The 25,865-nt window shown below is 55.3% G+C and overlaps 1 protein-coding gene across 11 annotated transcripts in view; it reads left to right on the plus strand.

Annotated features, from left to right (window-relative positions):
* Positions 1–14,984: 14,984 nt before the first annotated feature.
* Positions 14,985–25,865, plus strand: part of LOC150054919 (uncharacterized) — a 29,718-nt gene continuing 18,837 nt past the window's right edge. For 4 of the 11 annotated variants that reach the window (XR_016537607.1, XR_016537610.1, XR_016537604.1 and 1 more), the window contains exons 1-6: positions 14,985–15,072; positions 17,198–17,283; positions 17,360–19,615; positions 23,094–23,216; positions 23,325–23,398; positions 23,499–23,601. Coding sequence is in view for 3 of the 11 variants with exons in the window: in XM_090344840.1 (XP_090200966.1) it covers positions 17,898–17,972; positions 19,501–19,615; positions 23,094–23,216; positions 23,325–23,398; positions 23,499–23,600 (489 nt within the window). In the remaining 8 variants the exon portion in view is untranslated. The remainder of the gene's footprint in view (positions 15,073–17,197; positions 17,284–17,359; positions 19,616–23,093; positions 23,217–23,324; positions 23,399–23,498; positions 23,602–25,865) is intronic. The other 7 variants (XR_016537603.1, XM_090344840.1, XM_090344842.1 and 4 more) reach the window with 7 other exon arrangements.

Raw genomic sequence — 25,865 nt, forward strand, 5'->3', positions numbered from 1 at the left:
GGCTACGGAGCCGCAGAGCCGCGAGGCCACTGCGCATCATGGGTATGTGCCATGGTGCAGGAGGTGCCCATGCCGTGCACACTGACACCCGTGCCATGGTGCCGCCTGCTCGGATGACAGTACACCTTGTGATTTTTCTGTCGCACACCTTGGTGTGTGCTGCAGCGCCCGCTAGAGTCCTGCCACAGCATATTGTGACGTTATGCACTCCACGGCGGGTCTATGCCGCGGTGCCCACTGTGCCAGAGCCATGCAGCGCTGTGACATTGTGTGACATATCAGGGGCCCGTGCCGTGGTGTCCACTGTAGTGATGCCATGCGCTTTGTCACTTTGCTGTTGTGACCTTGACCTGTGCCTCCGTGTCTGCTACATTTGTGCTACGGTGAGCGTGACTGCCATGACACCGCGGCATAGCCGCGTTGCGCTCTCTACCACCTTCCTGGCACAAATTGACTTTGCTGTTGCACACATAGACTTGTGCCATGGCACAGTGGGCCTTTGTCAATGCACACCGCAGCCCCATGCCACACTGCCCCCGTGCCAGTGCCGCGACAGAGTGGGCTTTTGTCAACGCACACCGCAGCCCCGTGCCGCGCTGCCCCCGTGCCAGTGCCGCGACGCAGTGGGCCTTTGCCAATGCACACCGCAGCCCCATGCCACACTGCCCCCGTGCCAGTGCCGCGACAGAGTGGGCCTTTGCCAACGCACACCGCAGCCCCGTGCCGCGCTGCCCCCGTGCCAGTGCCGCGACGCAGTGGGCCTTTGCCAATGCACACCGCAGCCCCGTGCCGCGCTGCCCCCGTGCCAGTGCCGCGACGCAGTGGGCCTTTGCCAATGCACACCACAGCCTTGTGCCGCGCTGCCCACTGTACCAGTGTCATGACACAGTGGCCCTTTGCCAATGCACTTCGCAGCCCCGTGCCGCGGTGCCCACTATGCCAATGCCATGATGCAGTGGGCCTTTGCCAATGCACACCACAGCCCAAGCCGAGGTGACAGTACCGTGATGCAGTGGGCTTTTGCCAATGCATACCGCATTCCCATGCTATGCTTCCCTCTGTGCCAGAGCCACGATGCAGTGGGCCTTTGCCAACATATGCCGCGGCCCTGTGCCATGCTGCCCACTGTGCCAGTGCTACGATGCAGTGGGCCTTTGCCAACACACACTGTGGCCCTGTGCCGCGGTGCCCACTGTGCCAGTGCCACGACACAATGGGCCTTTGCCAAGGCACACCGCATCCCATGCCGCGGTGCCCACTATGCCACTGCCGCGACACAGTGGACCTTTGCCAACACACACCGCAGCCCTGTGCTGAGGTGCCCTCTGTGCCAGTGCTGTGATGCAGTGAGCCTTTGCCAAGTACACTGCAGGCCATGCCACAGTGCCCACTGTGCCAGTGCTGTGATGCAGTGAGCCTTTGCCAAGTACACTGCAGGCCATGCCACAGTGCCCACTGTGCCAGTGCCGCAATGCAGTGGGCCTTTGCCAAAGCACATCGCAGCCCTGTGCTACAGTACCCTCTGTAGCTGCGCTATGGCACAGTGTGACTTCATGATTAAACCACAGCCCCGTGCCGCGGTGCCCGTGATACCAGTGCCGCGGTGCCCGTGATACCAGTGCCGCGATGGAGCAGGTCTTGGCTGATGCCCACCACAGCTTCGTGCTGCAGTGCCCGCTATAGCTGCGCTATGGCACAGTGTGACTTTGTGATTAAACCACAGCCCTGTGCCGCGGTGCCCGTGATACCAGTGCCGCGGTGCCCGTGATACCAGTGCCGCGATGGAGCGGGCCTTGGCCGATGCCCACCACAGCTCCGTGCTGCAGTGCCCGCTATAGCTGCGCTATGGCACAGTGTGATTTGTGATTAAACCACAACCCCGTGCCGCGGTGCCCGTGATACCAGTGCCGCGATGGAGCGGGTCTTGGCTGATGCCCACCACAGCCCCTGTCCGCAGACTGTGTTGTGCACAGTGTCTTTGTCATTGTACACAATGCACCCGTGGCGTGGCACTGCTGACCCATGCCATGATCACTGTGCCATGCCACTGAACAGCGTAGGCCCGTGCCGCGGTGCTGCGATACCACCGGTACCTACGGTAAGGTGCATCCCGAGCCCGTGCCACGCGATGCAGCCCACGGGACTCCAAAGTAGCCGCGTGTACCTTGTGCCGTGGGGCGGCACCCGTGCCACGGCGTGCCCCAGCCGCAGCTCACCCACAAAGCACTCCAGTCCACACCCATGTTTTGCAGAGGGGCTGCCCAGGTTACTCATTAACATCCCAACAGCTCTGTTGTTTGCTCAGTAGCTGGGGCCTGAGTTCCCCTCCTCGGGGTCTGAGCCCTGGCTTCAAAGCCTTCTCATTGTGTAAGAACAGTTCTGCTGCTGTGGGGGGAGGGCAGGCTCTGGTTTTAGCCCTGCAGGGGTAGTGTTCTGGCATCCTTGATGATTTGGGGGCATCTTCAGTTTTCCCGAGACCCTTGATGGCGCTGAACCTCGGATCACGTGGCGAGGCGGCCAGGGAATGAAGGCTTTCCAGGCTTCAGCCTCTTGAACGAAGAGTCCCAACATTTGCCAAGTGACTTTCTCTAGGCTTGACAATCTCTCCAAGACCCGAGGTTTATGGTAGCAGAACTCGGTGTCCTCCTCTACCCCTGTCCAGTGTGGATGGCACCCACAATGTACTGTTCTTTGCGGAGGTGCTGGGTGGCTTGTAACTGTGGGTGTGATCTGTGGAGGCCCTGGCTACTGAATTGTTTTTCCTGAAGGATTTTCCCACCTCCTAGTTCCACCTGGGATGACAATGGTATTAATGGATGCACCCCAGGACACCTGCAAGAGACTTTACCAGCTGAATGGCTCCCAGCAGCCTGTTTAAGAAGCTCTGTTTCTTTAAGAAAGGGGAAAATGGAGAAGGTAATGGAATCACTTAGCAGTTTCTTTACAATCTTAATTGTTTTGCTAATAGCTCTCTGGGCCTGGGGCTGAAGTCCCCAGGCCCAGCAAAGCCCTTTGAGGCCTAGTCTGCTCCTGAGAGAGCTCTCCTCTAAGTTTTGGGGTCTAAGGAGTTGAGTTTTGAGGTCTTTCTAAAGAATGACATCTGTGGCTTCCTCCCCAAGAATCGAGGCATTCTTTGGACAAAGAACATGAAGCGGTTCAGTATGAATATTGGCAATTTGCTGGATCTTAGCTGTGTGGCGTCCCGTTGGCCAGTGGTGTGTAGTGTGTAGTTTGTGGTATGTGCATGGGCTCGCTTTTTTTTTGCAGAGCTGAGGACCAGTCCCAGGGCCTTGCACTTGCCAGGCAAGGGCGCTTCCGCCCAGCTAAATCCCCAACCCCTAGGCTCTACTTTTGCTTTTTTAGCCTCTCTACAGAGGATCTTCTCTGACCTCCTTGAGTTTCTGGCCCATCTTCTGGCGACCATTCCCTGCCAGTGAGGTTAACTCACCACGACTCCTGGAAGTTTGTGAAGATTCTCAGGTCGGCAGGTTGAGAGATGTGTATGGCGCCATGACGCCGCCAGCTGCTGCACAACTCTGCATCCTCTTGAACATTTACTGAAATCTGTAGCAGAAGTGGCTTTAGACTTCCATCCTCTCTTAGATGCAATCGCCTATTGCCTAGAGATTGCCTGTTACCTAGATTCTTCCTTGATTGTTCTTGTGGACCTGGCCAGACCACTGAGTGAACCAGATGAGTTGCAATATTATAAAATGGAAGACCCAAAGGCTCATGTTCTTAACAGTGGTTTACTGAGTCGATGCAGTGATTCTCATAGCATTCCTCCGAAAAACACTGAGATGTATACTAGCATGTAAGTACCACGTCTCCATTAGGAAACATGAAATCCCATTTCCACGCGCTGGGTTGCCTTCTACCCAGAAGATGGATGGACCAGAATGGATGGACAGACCAAATAGTTCATTACCATGGGTCACTCAGAGGCCATCCTACGTAGAGTGAGGATAGAGCAGCCACCAGCCTTCTGACATTATTGCCTGTGAGGGTGGCTTTGAGCTCCGGGAATGGGGTATCCCCCTCACCCCATCTTCTTGTTTTCCAGATGACTCAGCTGCAGAGGCCGATTTATCTGGCTTGATCCACCCAGAGGATTCGTACCTGCTTTCAACTTCTTTTATGTTTGGAGTCTGAGTGATTAAATTTGGGGCACCCTAGTGTGATCCCCAAGATGGCTAGCTTGGTCTCCAGTACAGGGTAACCCTTAAGTAGCAGGACGAGCAAGTCATTGTTCAGGCCTCCGATCTAAGGAGGCATTGTTGAGTCTCTGTGTGTGTGTATGTGTGTGTAGGACTTCTGTCCAGTTACCATGAACCGGTTGCCGTGGATTGTGACTCCAGGATGTCAGAATCAGTGTGATGGACCCGCCTGCTCCCTTGCCTTTCCCACTTCCCAGCTGGCAGTCTCTGCAGTACCTCCCTGTGGTCCTTTGCAATTTGCCCTGGTGTGTGATTTCACGGGGCAGCAGTTCTGAGACTACGGTTCTTTGAGACTCCCCACCTCACACATGGATGTGTGTATCCAGTAATGAAGCTGTAGTAGCACCGGAACTGCCTGAGCCTTCCCTTCCCCCTTGGAGAATCTGCATGATAAGCCCACCCTCCCCCCACAATTCCGGTTCCCAGAGAAAGAGCCCAAGCCCAATCCCAGAAAATCCCTGCAGGCCGCCTGGGGTGGGGGTGGAGTGGGGACATTCTGCCTTTCCTCCCTGGGAGACCTCTGTTCTCTGGTTCTCAGACCAGAAGGGGTGGAGCCAGGAGAGCTACCACCAAACAGGCCATCATCTTTCTGCAGGCACACAGACTTATCTCAACACGTGTATAGCCTCTGTGTGGATTCCTTCCCCCCTCCCTCTCTCTCTCTCCTTCTCAGTTTGATCTTCAGGCTCAGAAGGCAGCTCTGGACTTCTCTGATCCACAAGTTACTCGAGTGCCTGGGGCAGAGCCCAGGGCTTGCTTTGCTCTGGAGGAATTTCTCCCTTTCATTGACCCCACCTTCACTGGAACGAGGTCGTCAAGTTTGTGATAAACAAAAGACAAAATGGGAATGGTTCTTGGCTGTGCTTGCACTGAGGAAAGTGCTAAGTCTGCATGGGAAAATCTGAGTGGAACCCTTTCCCTTTTCATCTATCACCTCTGACCTTTGCCAGAAGAGATTCTGCAGGACATTACTTGTTAGAGCTCAAGTGCCACGACATTTTCCAGGCCCACACAAGAAGAGGGGGAGAGAGGGGAGGCTGTGGTCAGCCCTCTGGGTCTCAGCAAAAGGGGATGGGAAGCTTTATCAGGCTGGACTCAGAAATAAACGCAAACTCTCACACCTCAACCCTGAACTTGTAACAGAATGACATGAGTCTGGGGGCAATGCACAGAGCGGATGGGGCGACCGATTCTTCTAGATTATAGGCCCCTGCGTGAAGCTCCTCTTCCAGCCTGACCTCAGATTCCTGGCTCAGAGGACTGGAGCCCTGGCCCGCCAGGAATGTGGCCTGGCCGGTGAGGCGGTCTTGCCTTGGCTTCGGATCCTCTGGAGTGGAGGGTATTGAAGACAGCCCCATCTCTTCCTGGTCTTCTGTTAGGATGGGAGTCACTGGTCCTGGCTGCTTGGGATACCCAGATGTATAGCATAGCACCTGTCAACCCACCAGCCCCTTCCAGAGCCTGGAGTCCAAGGCCCAGAAGGGGTAGTGCCCGTCTTCCGGGGGGGGGCATAGCTCCTCATGCCTTCCTTGAGTGTGAGGGCAGGAGGCAGGGCTGATTTTTGAGCTGTTCCCTGGATGTCCAAACTGAGCTTTTAGTGCACAGACCTAAGTGAAGCCCCGGGGAGTCCTGGGCCACATGGCAGGAGACTTGAGGCTAGGATGGGGTATTGTGTGAAAGGGGCAGAGGGCACCTTTTCCATGTTCTGCCCTGTGCATCCGTAGTATGGGTGTAGAATCTGTGCTCTGTCATCAAACTTCTATATGCTGGCCTGTCCCACTAAAGGTGCTCATGGTCTCAGAGCTCCCGATCACTATGGGCAGATAGAGTTAGGACTTTCCTTCTAGCCCCCTGTTGGTTCCTGTAACATTTCTGACAAGATCTGTCCACAAAAGGCAGCATAGTCTCCAGAGAGGGCCCTGGTATAGGCAGAGAGGGGTGTTCTGGTCTAGAGGACATGGTTCTAAGGACCCTCATTTTTTTTTTTTTATGGTGCTGGGAGAGAAGGCAGGGCCTTCCCCATACCAGTCAAATAATCCAGCACTGAGCTTCATCCCAGCTCTCCATCTTCCCTTTGGGATAGATAGCAAGAGCCATGAGACTACTTCTAGAGGGCCTGAGAAGGGCCAAGAGGCCCAGGTAAGTGGTCACCTAGTGAGGCTGTCATCTTGGTCTTCCCCCTCTTCCGGCTCCTCTTCCCACGGCGTGCCCCAGGTCCTTCCAAGCTGGGTGAGAGGGGGAACCTGGAGTGAGACCCTTGGCTACTGCCGTGGCCTCTCAGATCCATGCAGGATTCTGGAATGAGAGCCTTTACGTGGACTCTGGGGAGAGCTGTCTGCTGGGCCTGGGTCTGCGCTGGCTGGGCAGGCTGTGGGAGCCCCTGGGAGCCCCTGGGGATCCTCGGAGCAGGGCCAGGCTGTACACTGGAGCCTCTCAGGACCCGCCATGGCTGGGCAGCAGGACCGTTTTGCTTGGATCTCTCAGGCAGCCACGTGGCCATACGTTCAGCAGTCTGGGATGCCTGTGCCTGGAGCCAGCCAGCAGTGACTTACGGCTGAACACAGTCTTTGAAGGGCTCCTTCTCCAAAGAGGCCCCTCAGTGTAAACAGTGAGTTTCTGGGAAACACACATAAGGCCCAGACTGTCGGGAAAGGATGTGGTTCAGATCCCTAACGCTCCCCCAGGCCAGGATGCCCACGTCCCAGCCCCCCCCCCCCCGCCCCGCTTCTCTCTTTTGCCGAAATGACAACTTCCCACTTATTAATTTCTCCCTGCATCCACGGGGGCTGGAATGAGCCAGTGGCCCTCCTGACATGCCAGCAGAGCAGAGCATGCACACAGTAGGGATGCTCTCCTGTTGGCTTTGAGCCCATCACTTGTCCTCTGACCCTCGTGCCTGAAACAAGACCAGCCCTCAGTCCTCAGTAAGAGCTTTTTGTACTGAGCAACGGAATGGAGGAAGACCGCTCTCTGCATTCAGCTTTTCTTATTTATTTTTGGTACTGTGTTGGAACTCAGGGCCTCGTGTTTGCTCAGTCTGAGTGCTTGCTTCGCAGGTGCTCTACTACTTGAACCATACCTCCAGCCTTGAATTCAGCTTCCTAAGTTCACAGATTTCTGACTAGCTATGCAAAATCTTAGCTGATGTATTTTTGGGGAGGGAGAGGGGAGCCAGTCCTGAGTGTGCCCACCTGGCTTTCAGCCCATGTGCCAGGCTCTGAGAGCCTCCACTTCTTTAGAGGCTGTTAGGGGTCCAGTTTTAATCAAACTGTGTAGGAGGCTCTTCCTTTTTCACTTTCTCTAATTGTCTTATTCAATCTTCCGATTAGACTTAGGCCACAGATATAAATTTTCATATATTTTGCAGGGGCCAAGGGCTGGGTCTTAGACACCCCCTCTCTGCCAATCTCTCTCTGGGTTTCAGCCCCTGTGCCCAGTCTTTTGCCCCAATTCACACAGGCAGAGCAGAAGCTTTAGGTTGGAGGCTGGTAGGAGGGGTGGAGGCCTTTGCCAGGCAGACACTGTTTGCTCTTCTTTATCATCAAGAATATGAGGGCAGCTCCGTTTACCTAGCTCCAGAGCCTTTAAGCTCATCCTCTTGGCAAACACCGAAAGGGTATGTTGAACGTTTGAGTCTGGGCGCAGAGGGGGCAGCGTTTGCACAGCATAAGCCTGGCTAACTTGGTAGTTGAGAGTGAAGCACAGAGACCCAGGCTGAACTGTACCATTTTGGACAGCCCCTTGGAGACTCTTCTCTTCATTGTGGTGGGGTCACCCCGAAGGGTTTCAAGCATTGGGGTGAGCTTGAAGCTAGCTCTGAAATGTGTGTGTGTCAAGGGTGGATGTGGAAGGGCTCTGGGCTAACCTCAGAAACTCAGCCTGGGCACTGACCCTGAGCCTCTGTGCTCAAGGCTAGCGTTCAACCTTCTAAGTCACAGCTCCCACTGTAAATAAGGATCTCATGGACGTCCCTTCCTTCCTAGGCTGGCGTCAAACTGTCAGCCTCAGAGCTTAGCCTCTGGCTCGTAGGTAGCAAGGAAGGATTAGACGTATGAGGTAGTGGTACCTGGTTGCTGTGTTTAACACTGGGGTTTGAACTCAGGATCTTACGCTTGCTAGGCTAGTGCTCTACCACTTGAGTCTTGCCTCTAGCATAACCTCACAGCTGGTTAATGAGAGATGAATTCTAGAGGCCTTTTCTTCTGGTCTCACCTTGGACGTGGTCCTTCAGCTCTTAGCCTCCTGAGTACTTTATAATTGCAGGTGTGCCCCATGGGTACCTGTTTGAATGAGCAATTTAAAAGAGTCCTAAAAAATAGCTTGATGTGGTGACATTTTACAGTATTTTGTGTTGTTATTCACTTAATTTTATTTCTTTCTCTCTCTCTCTCTCTCTCTCTCTCTCTCTCTCTCTCTCTCTCTCTCTCTCTCTCTCTCTCTCTCTCTCTCTCTTTGCCAGTCCTGGGGCTTGAACTCAGGGCCTGAGCTACAATACCACTTCCAGCATTTTCTGTATATGTGGTACCAAGAAATTGAACCCTGGTCTTTGTGCATGCTAGGCAAACACTCTACCACTAGGCCACACTCTCGCCCCCCCCCCTTTTTTTTTGAGACCCAGGGTCTTGTTAGGTAGCTGTCCTGGGTCTTGAGATCCTCCAGGCTCTTCTGGGAAGTGTGATCTTACAGACATTCACCACCATGCCATGCTCCTCTGCAGGCAGAAGCAGGAGGATCATTTGAGATGTGAGTTTGAGGTCAGTCTGGACAGGATGCAGAAACCTCATCTCAAAAAACAAATCTTCTATCTACTTATTTGTCTATCTGCCTACCTGTCTATCCATCTATCTATCTATCTGTCTGTCTGTCTGTCTGTCTGTCTGTCTGTCTATTCAACCATCTATCTAGATATATCTGTCTGAAAAAAGAAATACATATATATATATATACATACTGTGTATATACAATACGTAATACTTGGTATAAATTATATATATACATATATATAATATATCTTGCCTGGTCCAGTGGCTCATGCCTGTAAGCCTAACTACTCAGGAGGCTGAGATTTGAGGATCATAGTTCAAAGCCAGCCTGGGCACTAAAGACCCTGAGACTCATCTCCAATTAACCAGTAGAAAACAGGAAGTGACACTGTGGTTCCAGGGGTAGGGCGGTAGCCTTGAGCTGAAGAGCTCAGGGACAGCACCCAGGCCCAGAGTGCAAGCCCCACAACTCACAAAACAAACAAACAAAAAACAAAACCGAAAACACATACTTATGCTTCTTATAAACTAAATGCTGACAAAGCAGAAGTAAGATTTCTTCTCCGCGTTCTATGTGGGGTGCCTGGGCCCTGCACGTGGGCAGCGCCTTGCTCAACAGTCTTGAGATCATGTTCTCCTCCCACCCTGCGGGAGGCATGTCCCCCCAGGACATGGACAGAGAGAGTGGGTACAGAGAGGTGTACCCACTGTCCCACTGTCACACAGGTAGCAGAGGTCCCTTACTCTGTGGTCTGGTCTCATGATCTCTGCACACAGCCTGGCCTTGGGACGGGTGGCTGTGGGCCCTGGAATGATCCAGACCCTGAATGTTTAAACTGCAAATAGGCCCCACACTGGCCCCTTTCCTGTTGACAGTCAGACGTGTTTCAAGCCTCATGGAAACCTAGCACAATGTCCGTCTCCCAAAGCCCCTCAGTGGGGCGGCAGGTTTTCAACTGTCAGCAATCTTTCTGTTAAAAAAATAAAAAGCAACTTTCTGGTCTTGTTCTACCTAAAGCACATTTTCTCCTGTGGCCGTCCCCCCAACCCCCCGCCCGCCCCTGCCATGGAGCAACCCCAAGAAAGCCTCCCCCTCCCGCCCTGCTGCAGGCAGCTGAATGAAGCACTTCTTTACTCTTCCAAAGGGAATATTTCCATGGAGTTGGGCCAAGAAAACCCCTAGCTTGAATCCGGGGCTGGACTCTGCCCAGAACCTGCAACGTGGCCTCCACCTTCCCCTCATGTCAAGATTTCCCTTGAGTAAACACATTTCTCTGGGCCTCTCCTGCAAGGAGGGGATTGCTGAAGGCTCCTTTTCTTGCTCTTAACTGTAGAATTAATATTTCCAGAACCCCCACACCACTGCCCATGAGCTAAGGACGCCTCCATTAAGAACACATCCTCGGCTATGCAAGAGATATATCCGTGTCTAGATTTTTCTTCACTTGTTAGAGGAAGATTTTCTACTTGAGGTCTCTATAGAAGAGACGAAATGGCCACTCTTTGGGGGTTGCTGCATTAAAACAACAATAAATAAATGTAAGCATATTATCAACTGGGTGAAGATGGCTCAGGCCTGTAATCCAAGCGACTTATGATCCAGACCCAGATTCTCACAGTCTGGAGGACCATGGCTTGAAACCAACCTGGGCAGAGAAGTCTGTGGATTCTAGCTCCAAAGCACTCAGCAAAAAGCAGGACTGAAGGCGTGGCTCAAGTGGTAGAACACTTTGAGCAAGTAAGCTAAACAAGAATGAGGCCCCGTGTCCAGACCCTGGTACCTGACATAAAAAAGCATATCATTGAAGTAATACACTGCTGGAGGGAAATTCATCCAAGAAAGAAAGACCCTCCCTGGTAGAGCTGAGGAAATGGTGGCAACTACATTTAGTCCTGGGCTCCAAAGGCAGATGCTCTGGGGTTGGCGGCAGGCTGTTGGGAAGTAAATTTGACTCTTGCCTTCTGCAGAAGGTGCTAGGTTGAATTTTGCTTTAGCATCTACAATTTGGAGAATTACTTGCAAGGGCTATGGCTGCTGTACCCCAAATTCTGGCACTAGAAGAAAAGAGCCTTCCTGACACTGAGGAACTAGGTTGGTACGCTTTCTGAAAGAGTTGAATCTAGGACCACAGAAAGAAGGTGTTTTCCTCTAAATACATCATTACTTAATGTTAATCTCACTGCTTTTGGGAAGCAGAGAAGCTGGAGCTGGCATTGTCAGGTTCTTCTATTTGCCAACTAACCAACCAACTAATCAGCCAACCAGCCAACCAACCAACCAACCAACTAGCCAGCCAGCCAGTCAGTCAACCAACCAATTAACCAATCAGCCAGCCAACCAATAAACCAACCAGCCAGCCATCCAATCAACGAACCCAGTCAACCAACCAGCTAGCCAACCAACCAACCAACCAAGCTAACTAACACCTGCTTCTGGGAAGACCCCCAAGTGTTCTGAAGCTTCTTTGGCCCTGGCTAGGGTCTCTGGTAGACCTGGAAGGGGGACTCAAGGATGTATAGCCTCGACTGCACAATTGACAGCAACTGCCTTACTGCTGAAGCATCATCGCCTTACAGGACTGTGTCTTAGAAGTCTCTGGGGGAATGTTAAGATTTGGGGGGGGGACCTGGAAAGTTGGGGAGGCTGCTTAGAGACCCAGGGAAAGACAGTGGTATGGTTTGACAGTAGCCCTCAGTATGGCTTCTGAGATGAGGAGCCTGAGGGATGAAAAAGAGGAGCTTGTATTCATTTGCCTCCTGAATGTTAGAACGTTTGTACACTGGTCCACAAGTATGCACTTGTGGGCAGGGAAACTGCTTGCCCAGGTCCTGAGAATTCCCAAGTATGAATTTTAAAAGAAAAAAAGAGAGAAAGAAAGAAAGATGTGTGCTTTGAATTTGATCTATGTGAGAGGGAGAGGAGGAGGAGGAGGAGGAGGAGGGGGGCAGAGGAGGAGGAGGAGGAGGAGGAGGTGGAGGAGATGGGGTAAAACAGAATGAGAAACAGCAGCGTTGTCAGCAAATTGAGTGCTGCAGCTGGGACGTGGCTCTCCTCTTGGCCTGTAGCAAACCCAGGTTGCAGCACGCACAGAGAGAACATACCTCATTTCTCAAACCCAAATTTCCTTGCCTGTTTTTCCCTATAGATACAACTGGAAACCCCCAAATGTCCTTTCTGCATGGGGGAAAGTGTGTAGACCATTGCCCAGACAGAGAAACTTTTCAATTCCAAGTATTACCATAGATTTGGCTTCTTCAAGAATTTCTTCCATTGCTGTGGACCAATAAATATTTAAAAAGTAGGTTCTGAACTCCAGAAAAGCCAACACAAACATTTAAACATATGGACTTTTTTTTTAAAATTGTGGTTAAAACCATGCTTAGCGGAGATTACTTTACAGCAGTCTTTTTCCCCCCTCCTTTGCCATTTCCCCCTATCTTTTTTCTTTCTTTCTTTTTCAAAAGCTAGAAGGATAAACACGTTGCCATGGAGTTCTGTTTAAAATAAAATACAATGGAAAGGAAAGCTGCCTGATGAAGTAACCACATGGACGGCAGGATACACCTGATACTAATTACTGTCATGCAGAATGTTCTGGAAGACATTTGACTCGCCTGATGTATACATTCAAATCAAGCAAAGCTCCTTGGGGACTGTCCTGTCCAACTCTTTGCTTTTTCCAGATGAGGAAACAGGGGCCCAGAGAGGGGGAGGGCCTGCACCTCAGTCTCCCAGCCAGGAGGGAGTAGAGCTGAGATGAAAACCATGCTTTCCTAAGAAACTGAATTTCCAGGGTCTTTTACCTTGGCCGGTCAGGAAGGCCTTGAAACAGAATTAGATTGAGGAGTGGGGCTTAGGAGCCAGGAGAGATTAAAAAAAAAAAAATATATATATATATTTATAAAAAGCAGAGAGGTGGGCTTTGTGTGGGGAGGCCTATTTTTCCATCTGGGCTAGGCCTTTTGGGGTGTGACGTTTTCTCTTCTTGGGGGCCCCCCTCAGGTGCTCTGGTGGGGTTTTTTTTGAGTGGCGGGGCTGAGGTAGGAGGTTCTGCCTCTAAGCCGGCCTCCCAGGTCCCTGAACGTGTGAGAACTGATGCTCTCTGGTGGCCGCCTGGCTTCCCGGGCGCACAGACCGTCCACCAGAGCCCCCATGACAAAGCATACCCCTCGCCTCTGCCCCCGGAGGCCAGCAACTCGGCCTGCCGGTGTCTGATTGGCTGCAGAGGCCTGACGACAGGGGCTCTGAGCCGTTGATTGGCCTCCGCCAGCTCTGGCTGTTTCCTAGCTATTAATACCTTGGGTAATAAATGTTCTCCTGTTGATGCGGGTGATAGGAGCCATGGTTTTTTGATGCATTCTTGACGTCTGCGGCAGGTGGGGGCTTTTCTGCCTCACAAATGTTGCTTCTGGGGCTCTCTCTCTTTTTCTTTTTTAAAGGGGGGGCCTCTCTGCATGCTTCCCCAGGCTCTAATGAACGTTTTTTTCTTTTAATGCCCTGACACACATGTGATGTTCCCCCAGCCTCCCAAAGCTTCATGTCCCCAGTACCGTATCAGTTTGTATATTAGCAGCCCCCTTCCAGTGTCCCCTCCCTGGCTTGCAACTGACCAGTGGCCCCTCTCCCTTGCTCCCAGCCCACCCTATCCCCCCTCATCTTTTATCTCCAATATGGCTAACTCCTAGGGCGGCTGGGCAGCGGGAGGGGGTTCACTTGAAAGCGGTTGGATCCCTGAAGAACTGCAAAGCCGCTTTTCTAATTTCGTACCTTCGGCAGGGCCTCTGCCTGCCCGTGTGGGGTTCATCACTCATGTTCACCCCCCCTTCTGTCACTAGGCAGGCACCCCTTCCTCGCCCTCCCGGCTGCCACCCACCTGTCACCCTAAGATAGAACCCCGTATCTCTTTCAACAGCATTCTGACCTTTGAGAGAGGACATTTGATTGATGGCACTGCCCACTTGGCCACTTGAGGCCCTGGGAGCTGTGGAAGCGCCACCTGTTCGGGATTAGCTCCTGTGTGCCAAGTGCAGAGCTGGAGGCCAGCGGCCGTAACCCTCAGCAACATGTGTTCCTGCCTGTTTTCTTGGGCCGGTGGGGTGGGGGCTTTTGCAAGGCGAACCATGTGCTGAGATCACCCCAACCTGTGGGGGTGCACCCCAGTGTACCCCAGCTCCACTGAAGACCCTGTTCTCACTCCGAAAGTGCTTTTTTTTTTTTTAAGTAGAAATACCTGACTCACGCCTACGTTCTCATTACAAGCTCGGTTGGGTGGGAGTACCCCATAAGTGAAAGAAATGGCCCCCCTCCAAGAGGAAGGGATTTGTGAGACCCTGGCTACCTATGTTGTAAGAAGCAGAGCCCCAGACTCAAAAACAGAAGGCTTATTTTTCTTTTCTTTTCCCTAACTCAGAAGACGCAGTGCAGTGTCTCCCATGATAGCCATCGCCAAGCCAGAAATGGGGTGGGCTAGAAGAGAGGCCACAGCTCCAGCCCGAGCGTGGGGAGCCCATGATCTCCCCAGGTCTTTCATTCGCCCCAGCCATGAGCAGAAGTCGTCCTTTTCCTTCCCTAAGCCCCTCATTCAGAGATGGATGCTCGGAAGCAGCTAGGTGCATGGTGTGCGTGCCGAACCCCCGCCCACGGCACCCCAACCTTCATCCCCGAGCCCCCCCCCCGCACGGCCACCCCCTGGGGGCGATTTTCCCGCACGGGGCGCCCACGGATCGCCCGTGCCCCGTGGCCAGGGCTGGGGCCGGCCCCCGGCGCGGCGATCTCGGGGTGTCGGTCATGGCGGCCGAGGGCACTGCGGCAGAATTTTTCCTAGGTTCTTTGCTGCAATCTGGGTGCGGCTAGAGCAATTTGTCATCGAATCTGGGGGGCTCATTTTTCCGGCCAATCATTTTTAGAGAAATGAGCGCATTGCAGCAGAATGCGCTGGCGTCAGAGCCCACCCCCTCCGCGCGCCCATATAAACCCCACCCAGCCGGCCCCTAGCGCAGACGGCGGACGGCGACACAGAGCGCGCCTGGCCTCCGCTGGCCACGGCCGCGGCTCCTCCCGACACCCGGCGCCCGCGGGACAAGCCAGGCTGGTGAGTGGGTGGCCATCCTCGCCTCCAAGGATGCGCAAAGCGAAGACGACATCCCCTCAGGCCGCGGCCCGGCACCAGGGCATCTCCAGGCACATCTTCCCGGGGTGGGGGCGCCCCCGGGTCCTCCTCCCCCGCGGCCCCGCGGAGTCGGGTGGGCGGCAGGGCGAGGCGTAGGAGACCCAGACAGGACCCCCCCCCCCCCACCACCATGGGAATCTAGCGAATCTCCCGTTTCGGGAGCTGGGGTCTAAAATCCTGCCCCGGGGGTGTCCGAGCCCACCGTGGGGGTCACATGACCGTGTCCGAGCCATGGCGGCGACGCGCTCCGCGTGCCGCAGGGCCGGGGGCAGCGCCGGGGAGGGGGCTCTGCGGCTCCCCGCCCCCCGCCGCTCGGTGGTCTTTGGGCGTGCGGGGCGCAGCGTCCCACCGCCCAGCGGTTCCCAACCCCGACGCCCAGCTGTGGGGTGGCGCAGGCGCCCGGGGGGAGGGAATGAGCGGAGGGGCTCCCGGTGCCGTCTGGTTAGACCCCGACCGCCCACCTATCGAGGGGTCCGGGTTCAAACCCGCAAGGAGCCCCCAGGACCGGCTCCGCGCACGAAGGCGCCGGGGGTCGGGCAGGGGCGCGGGGGCGCGCGTCAGGGGCCGGGGGAAGACGGGCGAGACCGGGTGGGCGTGCGGGGGTCCGCGCGCTGGACAGCGGGGTCAGGGCTCGGTCTGCACGGCGCGCCGTGGTCGCCGCAGCCCCCGGCCCGGGAGGGCCTCCGACGGCGGGGAAGTGGCCGATCGCCGCTTCCTTTGTCCCCGCCGGGGCCCCCCCGGCAGCCCCCTCCCCACCCGGGCCGGCGCTCTCGCGGGGGCGGGGGCCGCGCGAGCGAGCGGGCTGCTACGTGGCAGGTTTCTGGAAGGTTCTCCAGCTGGCCGCAAGAGGGCGCTGGGTGGCACTGCGGAATTTTGGGGGGCGGGGTGGGGAGGGGAGGTGGCCTTTGTTCTCCTGCTGGAGGGGGTCGGGCGCGGGGTTTTTCTGGAAGATTCTGGGTTCGTTGACCTGCGAGGAGGACGGTTGGAGGTCCCGGGGCTCCTCGGGCGCCCTGCGCGCAGGTGTGGCGCGGTGCGGCATTGCGGCCCCGGGGGTGCGGAGGGGGGGGGCGTCGGGGGGCGCCAGCTCCGCTATCCGCAGTGGGTTTGGTTTGGGGGGGTCTCGGGCGGGGCTGCGGTAAGGAGCCGTGACGTCACCGCGGGGGGGGCGCGGGGGGTCTGGGGCGCAGGGGTCTTGCAGACCGCAGACGTGAAGACCGTGGCTGAGAGCCGGGCTTCCGAAATGCGGATGAATTTGAAGACTCATTGGCGTCGCCAGGGGCGGGAGGCGACCCTGCTGCGTTTTCTGGCTTTCTGTCCCGAGACCCTGGCAGCGGGTGGCTCTGGGGCGCTGACCCCTGTGGTAGGGGGCGCAGAGACCCTCGGGGCGCGCGGCGGCGCTGCCCCCCCCCCCCCCGCCCCCGTCTGTGCGCGGCGCGCTGGTGGCTGCGCGCACGGCAGCTCTGCGTGACTGGGGAGGGCTGGGTGGGCTGCGCCCGCCCCCGAGCCCGAGACCTGTTGTGCGCCCCCTTCCCCGCCCACTCTGCGCCAGCCAGCCTGGCTCCGGCAGCTGCGCCCTGCGCGGGCGGGAGGGGGCAGCCGCAGGTGGCTGCGGTCTTGGGCTCTGGGCGTGCGCCGCGCGCCCCCTAGCGGTCCCGGGGCGCAAAAGACGGCTGGGCCGCTAGGCGGGGCTTCGAGGCGCGCATGCGCACACCGCTCACCCGCGTGCCTTGTCAATCAAGTTATCCTTACCCCCTCCCATTGCCTTTTTTGGGCCCTCCCACTTCTGCTCGCCCCTCCCCCTCCCCTCTTCTCCCGCCCCTCCCTGCTTCGGCTCCTCCCTCCTCCTCCCTCCCCCTCCTCCCTCCTCTTTCCTCCGCCCCCACCCCTCCGGCTACGTCACCCCTAGGCCCTCCCTCCCCCTCCCCCCTCCCGCTCCCCCTCCCCGCCCCTCCCTCCCTCCCTCCCTCGCCTCCCGCCCCTCCCGATCGCTGCTGTTCCCGCGCTGGCCGGCAGAGGCCATCCTCTCACCCGGCTCTCTCCGCTGCAGGTCTGCAGGAGTGACGTCGCCGCCCGCCCGCCCCGTCCAGGACCCGCCCCGGAGGCCAGGCTGCCGCCCCCCGCCGCCCACCTCGGGTACCCCCGCCCTGCCGCCCGCCCCCGGCTCTGCCCCTGAAGACGAATGCATGCTAATTCTGTGTCCCCTCCCCAGGATGAGGACCCCGCCGAGGACCCCCGGACCAGGGAGAGCACGGACCAAGAGGACCCTCTCCATCCCAGACTTAAACCAGTGCCCCAGTGAGGGGGCGCTGGTGCCCCGCCCCGCCGCGCTTGTGCCTGTGTCTGTGTGTTCTGTCCGTGTGCTCACCTGCTAGCGAACTGGAGCGCTTCCTTCCCCCGGGGGCCGGGCCTTCTTCACTGGCCAGGCTGTCCTTACAGTGTCCTGAGTGGAAGGATCCCTTTGGACACCTCTCAGGAGGGGACCTGGGCCCAGGGCAGGTTGCTGGCGACCTGGGGGGGGGGGGTTCTGGAATGAGCATGCTGGCTGTTACCCCCTCCCCCCAAGCATGCCCACTTCCCCGGAAAGTTCCTGGGGAATGGGGACTGTTAGGTGCAACCTGCTAGGGTCCTTGTGAGAATTAAATGAGATAGAACAGCCTGTAGCCGGGCTGGGCAGAGAGGAGGCTGTCAGCAAATGTTTGTGGAGCAGGTTTGCAGGCCAATCTGAACCCAGCACATTCCTTTCTCTTATGTGTCTTATTTATTCTTCAACAGACTCCCGGCAGCCCCCCCCCCCTGCATGGGGGGGGCTTTCCTTGCACCAGGTAGGGGCTCCACAAAGATTTCCGTCGGGGAGACTTGAGTAAGAACCTGAATTATGCATGGGCCATTTCCAGAGCACTTTCTGAGTAGCCTGCACATGTAATCTCTATGTAATATGTCTACGTAACCAGGCAGCCCCCTTTCTTTAGACAAGGAGGAATTTGACATTGATTTGCATAATTAAAAAAAAAAGGCAGGTGCCTGAGAAAGAGAACTCTGAGCACTGGAGCCCTCAGTCCTTTGGGGCCAGACTTAACATCTGCAGCAAGGAAGCTTCGCCATATTGTGAGCAAGAGAAGTGGGTTCTGGTAGGACCCTGGCAGCGTAGCTGCCCCTGGCTCCTCTGTGACTCTTGATCTTGAGGGTTTTTTTTTTTTTAAATTTCAGATTATGTATTGGCAATGGGATATCAAATCCCAGTGGCCCCAGGGTGGCCTTGGCAGCCAGGTGGCCCCTCCTAGTAAAGGAGTGACCTTGAACAAATCACTTAACTTGTGCAACTCGCAGCTCCTTTCATGGTCTTAAAGAGAGTCATTAAGTGCAGCCCCAGTCAGCAGTGGGTTTAGGCCCCCACCAGGTGCATTTGAAGGCCAAATGATGCAAAGTCTAAAGAAAGTGCTTTGTAAATTGCTGTAGACATTGTCGAGACACTTAACATCCTGAGGGGGCGCTGCCCAGCCCCCTCTGAGTCAGTAATGACACCCAGTAGGTGCTGTGTGTGTCTACGCTCAATAAATCAATTCCAGAGTACAGTAAGTGGGATGAAGGTGACAAACATTTTCTGAGAAGCTGACAATATGCCCAGTTTACCAGGCTAGGTCCAGGATACAAAGATCATGAAAACAGTCTCTTGGAAGCTAATTGGGGCCCTCATTTGACCAGTACTTTCTTTGATCCCCTTTTAAGCTGTCCACTTTTGTCTTAGCCAGACCAAGAAAAAACAAAAACAAAACAAAAAAACTGAGTTGCTTTAGAGCCACTCAGCTTTCTATAGACAATAGCTCCTGGTCCTCTGAAAGGGGCTGATTGGATTATGTGACAAATGAAGGTGGAGGGATGACTTAGAAGGTGACAAATGAAGCGGGTGGAGCCCTGCTTTGAGTTAATTCAGGCTATTAGGAGGCAATCTTTTGTCTTCCAGAGACTAGAGAAGCTTTTTACTCTTGGCTCTTTCTATCCTTCGGGTTTGGACCAATCATTTCTGGTCAATGAAAATCCAGGCCAGAGAGGACTATAAAAGTGACCCGGCACTTTTTTTTTTACACACTCCCATTCATTTGATCCTCACAAGTCCTGGCCTGGCCTGGGGCCGGCCTGCCACCTCCCAGGGAAGCAGAGGCTGCGAACATGGCATCTCCCGATTGCCTGCCCACCCCAACCATGTCACCATCTCCATCGCCTCCTTAGGGGTACCTGTCCTGGGCTTGCACTTCAACCTCTGTGTCCCCTTTGGATTCCTGACTGCTCTCCCTCCTAAGGTTCCTCCCCTCCCCCATTCTAGCCACTGCAGTGTCTGCTTTTCCTTCACAGCCCAGCTTCTCCAAAGGCCTGTCCACACTTGCTGATTTCCTTCCTGATCTCCAGTTTTCCTCTTCAACCCACTGCTTCCTGACTTGCTCTCCTCCATTCAGCGGCTCCCACCCAGGTAAACACTTGGCTGTAACTTTGATGCAGACACACTCCCAAACACATGCCTTCTGTGCCTTTTCTCCTGGGCCTTTGTCAACAACCTGCTCTCACCAGCCTTGTGCTGCTTTCCTGAGAACTCAAGGCCCCAGGTCCTCCCATCTTTGGGGAACTTGCCCATCTCACAGAGACTACCCGAGCGCCTGGAGATCAACTGAGCCCGGATTAAGTCCTGGTCAGTGCTCCCGTGCTGTGATGATTAGGGTAGGATTAAGCGGGCCAGGTAGGTTTTGCTTACAGGAAAGCAAGCACCAGACACTACAAGTTGAGGGACTGAAGTGTGAAGTCAATCAAGTAGTCATGAGAAAATTACAATTGGAATCAGGCTTTCTTACAAGCACGGTTTTCACATGGGAGACCCAGGACCCAAGGGCCGAAGAAAGCAGGGGATGGTCTTTGTGGGAGAGAGAAAAGAGTAATTTTTAAAAAGGCATTAAGGAAAACAAAGCAGGAAAGAGGAGACTTAGAAAATATTAAGACCCACCAAAAACTCATTTCGAAAAAAGGTCTCCTCTTACAGGTTAGGCTGGGTTTAAGAGAAGGCAAACAGGAGGGAGCTTTTAAATTGATTATCCCAGTGACAAATCCCAGGAAGCTTTCAGATCAAATCACCCCATTTTGGATTTTTAACTCTTCTCCCAGGTTTAACCTCTGCACCTCCTGCCCCCTTCCACACAGCTCCCCCCGCCCCCCGGCTGGTGATTAAATCCCCTAGGTACAAGGAACATTGCAATGAATGAGTCGCAGACAGAAAAGACCCCCTTCCCCCCCCCCCCCCCCCCCCCCCCCGCCAGCTGGGTTTTTCAGTCTCATTCCACTTTCCAACCTTTTTCCTTAATGAACAAAGGCTAATCTTGGGCCTTGTGGAAGAAAGAGGCCGCAGACACTAATGAGGTAGCTGCTGGGTTCCAATATTGGCCTCATAAGGGGCCTTCTTTGTCTGCGAAGGAAAAACATACTGATTATCATAATGAGTCCGGGCAAGAGCAGGGGAGAGGAGGGTCCTTAAGCCACACTTCTAATTTTGGATTGGCCTCTGAAGGTCCTGTGTCTCGTCACTGAATGAAGCCTTCGCCCTGTCCCAGCGCAAAGTCCACTGAGTAGGGTGGAAAGTTGAAGGCAGCCATGGGACCTGGGGCCACACAATCTGCATTGAAAGGGATTTGGTGGTGGTGTTCACTCTGAACACACACACAATGGCCCCCTCACCCCTTGTCTGGTGCCAGGCCCCCAGCACACTCTAGCGCCACTCACCACCCCGTGCCAGGGCCCATAGGGTAGCAAGTGTCAAGGCCCAGACCCAGAGCCATCAGAGCCAGGGTAGACCATCAGCCATGCGTGTCCCCGCCAGGCCAAGAAATGAAAGGGCAGTCATGAAAGTACACAGTTGGGGTTCAGAGTACTGACAGAGACCTAGTAGTTTGCCAAGGTTGTAAACAGGAGCTTAACATTGGGGGCGGAGCTCAGCGGGATGTGCTTTCTGGTGGATGGAGGTCCTGAGCACTAACCTGGCCCCACAATGGTGGCACACTTCCCACCAAGATGTCCTGCACCCCGTGGTGTTACTCCTGCACCCTCAAGCTTCCTGGAGCTCAGTCATGTCCAAAACGGGACATTCTCGCCTTGTTTGTCACCAACTCTGGACCTTTCCCTCCCCTGGGCAGGTCAGTCAAGATTAGAGTATTCTCAGTAAACTGTAGGCTCTATCCAGCCAGACCTTCTACCAGATGGAAAAAATCGAGAGAAGGGAGATGGTTTGAGTAAGAAATTGTTGTTCTGGGACCCCGCCCCCACTGCCCTCCCTCCCCCGGGCCAAATGAATCCAGTGGCTAAAGGTTTTGTGCTGTCAAGGCTCAGATTCTTTCCAAATGACCAGAAGTGGTTCCAGCCAGCACCCAATACTGTCACTGGGAGAGCAGGATCATGGTTCCCCAAAGAGGACTTCCCTGAGGCCCCCTCCATTCAGTCATCATATAATGGGAAGAATCCCTGAGAACTCTCTAGAACATCCCCCTCCCTGCCCCCATGGGTGGGTATTTTAGAGCTGGGGTAGCATGGGAGACACACATACTGACACCTCAGCAGCCTGAACAAGGGGTCTGCTAGAGCTGGGGTCCTGCCTAGGGCTGGGGTTCTGAGGCCTGGCAGGCCCTTTCCCATGTGCTCAGTTGCCTTTACAATGTGGAGCTCATGCAGGCCTCCTCTGAGCCAGTTTGGGGTGTTTAGGGGACTGTGAAATCTGAGTGGATAAGAACAGTGGGGCCAGGAAAGAGCCCCCCACAAACCCCGATTCTGAGAATTTCTGTCTCTGCCCCCATCACCCCTCCCTTCACCTCTGCTCTTTCTCAGTCTCCCTCCCTTTCCTCTAGGGGTTCCTTAGACTGTCCCTTTCCCAAGCCTCTGGGTGTCCACAGCACCAGCCTGGCAATTAGTGGGGCTCAGTAAGAGTATGTGGGGTGTGTGCTTGGGCAGGTGAGTGAATGGAGGGACTCGACCATCACACCTGAGCAGCTAGGTGGGCCATGGGGAGCTGCAGGCTTAGTGGGCAGCGGGGGACGGGGGGACAGGCTCCTCAGCCCCACTGAAGGGGCCTCGCGGTTGCGCCCCTGCATTCCCTCACGTGTCCACCCCGTCATCCACAGTTGATCCTAACTGAGCGAGCCCATGGTCCTAGCCTCGGGCGTGGCACCTGTCACCTTGGGTCACCTCCATGGCCTCTGCTTCCCAGGAGGGCGGCTGGTGGATGGGGAGGGTCGGGGTTCTAGAGCAGTGACCCCTTGGGAGCAGGAGTCGGGTGGGGGGGGCGGGTGTGTGCGTCGATGTGGTCTACCTGCCTTGACTCTTGGGACAAACTAGTCATCCAAGGGCCTTGCGCCCCTCTACACCCTGCCTGCACCCCAGTACTGGTGGTACTGAGGGAGATACCCCTGCCTGGAGCCTGGGTCTGTGGTGGGGTGGTGGTGGTCCCCAGCTTTGCCCACAGGTCTCCCTCTTGAGATGGTGAGGGTCTGTGTCTTTGGTGCCCCTCCCCCCAGGATTCTTCCCCCCCCCCCCCCCAGCGGGACTCAGTGTAGCCTCCCGGCCTCTCACTTGTGGGGGATCTCCAGGACCTCTGCAGACGCTGCCCCTGCCTGGCTGCTCTCCTGCTCTCTCCCTGGTGTCTTTGCCCTTGCTTCTCCAGGGCCCTGTCCACTCCCACCCCCAGGCCTCTGCTCTCCATCCTCAGCCTGCCCCCTGCCCCCTTCTTTGCCTCTGTGTCTGGGCTCAGAGGTCCCTCCCCAACCTCCACCCCCAGGAACGCTGCTCTTCTGCCCTGTCCCTCGTCCGCTGGCTTCTCTTGCCAAAGTGCACACCTGTGGCTACCCAGTTCATCCTTCATCTTGGCCACTGCCACCAGGATTAGATATCAGTGCCCAGAACACTCAGTACTGCCTCAGTTTCCCACAGGTTCCTGGTACCCATGGGACCAGCCCTGCTGGTGTCTCCATCTCTCGACACCCGGCCTCAGATGGTCTGCCTTCCTGGGGCCGACTCCCAAGACCCCTCTTCATCAAGCTCTGGTGGGTGTTGCCCGTGGCCTGCCTGTCCTGCCCACTGTGCCCTGAGCTGCTTAGATTCCATCCTGCCAGGCCCCTGACTGACTGCCAGTGTTGGTTTTGGGGTACTAGGCTATTACGACTCTCAGGCACCTTTTCCTGCCATGGCACATACACACCAGTTACCCCACTCCATTGAGAAGCAGGTGAGATTGTGTTCCCGGTCCTCAAGTGGGTGCGAGTGTGGGTGAGGCTTTCTTAGGGTGCTTGCCTGCCACATTCCTAACTCTCTGCCCCTCCTCAAAGATGACCTCCTGCACGGGCCTGCAGAGCGGCGATGGACGTGACCTGGGACTCCGGGGGATCGTCACCTGGAGCCACCCCTCTCCCTGTGTGGCCTTGGATTAGGGTAAGTTCTGTGCGTCTTCAACACACACGCTTTCATTCAGGTCCACTTAGGTCATCTTTCCATTTAAAGAATAAACTTAGCTGGGTGTGGTAGCGCTCATCTGTAATCCCAGCCCTTGGGAAGCTAAGGCAGGAGGATGACAAGTTCAAGGACCATCTAACCTGCACAGTGAATTTTAGGCTAGCCTTGGCTACATAAGGAGACCCTGACTCAACCAAACCAAACCACACAAAAGGAATAGAATGTAAACACATCATCTGGGGTTGGGGGGGCCACTATCAACCCTCCACATCCACTTCGAGGGTCTGGGGGCCTGGACACTGCTTGGAACGGAGACCTCTGCCACGTCACGCCAGCCTGCGTGGGGTCCAGCCACCCCACAGGGGGCCCAGGGAAGGTAAGTGGGGAATGTCCATATCTGGTGTGGCCTCTTGAGAATAGCCAGGGCCAGTCACACAGTAAGCATTCAGGAAACGCAGCTGAGCGTGTGTGTGAAAGGACTCGGGGGTCCCTTGGACGCCGGCTGTCTTGTCTGCCCTGTGCTTGAAGACATTTCTCTAGCCAGCCATGGCAACGTCGTCCTCTGTGAAGATGCAGTGTCCTTCACAGGAGCCTTTGATAATGTCCTTTAATCAGATGGTGGTTTTTGAGTGAGTTCTTCTCTTGGCCCTTGTCCTCACCCCTGAAATTACAATGAGATGGGAATGTTTTTGTTTGTTTAAATAAAATCAGCAATGCTGGTGCAGATGGAGAAAGCAGGGATTAGAGCCACACAATTCCCTCAGAACTCATCATTTGTTTTCTTGTGGTTCACTTATTCAAGACATATTAACAGGCCTGTCAAGGGCTGGGCTTGTTAGGAGAAGTGGGTGGCTAGGATGAGGCCTTGCTGTGGGGCCAGGGGGTCTGGAGGGGGGCTGGAGAGCCCCCCCCACTATGCTGTGGCTCTCAGGCCAGCCAGCAAAGCATCATGGAGAGGAGTGGCCCGGTCCTGTGGCGTAGGACCGTGGGGTGATTAGCCATGCCAGCGTTCAGGCTGAGGACAGGGGAGGAGAGGACATAATGACCTTCCGAGTGGGCCTAGCACTGACCTTGGTCCAGACTGCCCCTGTGATGCTCACCCCGGGGTCTTTGTGAACAGAACTCTGCCTCCTGGGCTCCCACTTTCCCACGCAGCTTTCATCCTGTGCCCAAAGCAGAAAGAAGATGCAGATGGCTCATCCACAGCTCTGCTCGTGCCCCCTGCAATTGAGGATGGGGATGTTAGTTTTAGACCAGAGCCAGCAATGTGGGCAGAGGGGGCAGAAGCCCCCAGACCTCTCTTCTTGCCTCTATCCACTTGCTCGCTGTGTGTACAGAGCCTAGCAGGCTGCACACAGGAGGGGCAGTGTGTGTCCAGGGCACTGAGAGGGCTCTGCCCTGTGACATTTACTCCACAGCTGGCATTTACCGAGCCACCTACAAACACTGCTTGCTGGAGAGGCTCTCACCGTGGCTGGGCGGGGGACTTTGCATAGAGTGGATGCTGCCTCCCAGAGGGAGCCCTGAATCCCCAGCTCAGACACCGCATCTGTGAAGCTGCTCTGAGCTCATCTCAGCCCTGGGCTGCTGGGCTGGCCCCTCAGGGGCTTGTCGGGACTTACAAGGGAGACTAAGCCAAGGACAAAGGCAAGGTCAAATAGGCACAGCTGTAGGCCACTTTGCCCACTTAAGATGGTCCCCACCCTCTTTGGCTAGTCCCTCAACCTGCTCAGAACTTTGGAATGGGGCTGACTGCATCCTAGGCCATCTCTCTCGGGTGGGAGAAGTTATACCGTGACTGGGGTCATTTCAGGAACTGTCAGGCAGGCACATTTTATCTGGGGAGGGGAGCAAAACACATTGAAGAATTTTCACCAGATTCTCAGTTGAAGATGTCGAGATGTCCCTGGCACGTCAGTCTACAGGTGACCATCTCAGGAATTTCAAGAAGGCATTCTTAAGTGTTCGCAGAGTCTTTTTCAGCAAAACTTTTTTTTTCTTTTATTTTTGATTGATTGACCCATCTTTGAGCGCTAAGGAGGGTGGAAAGCCAGGCCCTGACCAGCTACACAACAGGGCACCCAGAGGGAGGGAGGAGGACAATGCAGAGGGGTCTCTGGTCATTTGTCATTGTGCTAAGCAGTGCCCCAGGGGATATATCTGGTAGGATTCTCCCAGGTGGGCCCAGATGTCCAGGAAAATTTGGAGGTATCTGAGAGCTGGTCCCTGCTCCCTGCCGTCCC

Source organism: Megascapheus bottae, chromosome 14 (assembly GCF_031878675.1).
Source record: "Megascapheus bottae isolate mThoBot1 chromosome 14, mThoBot2.hap1, whole genome shotgun sequence".
Taxonomy (NCBI): domain Eukaryota; kingdom Metazoa; phylum Chordata; class Mammalia; order Rodentia; family Geomyidae; genus Megascapheus; species Megascapheus bottae.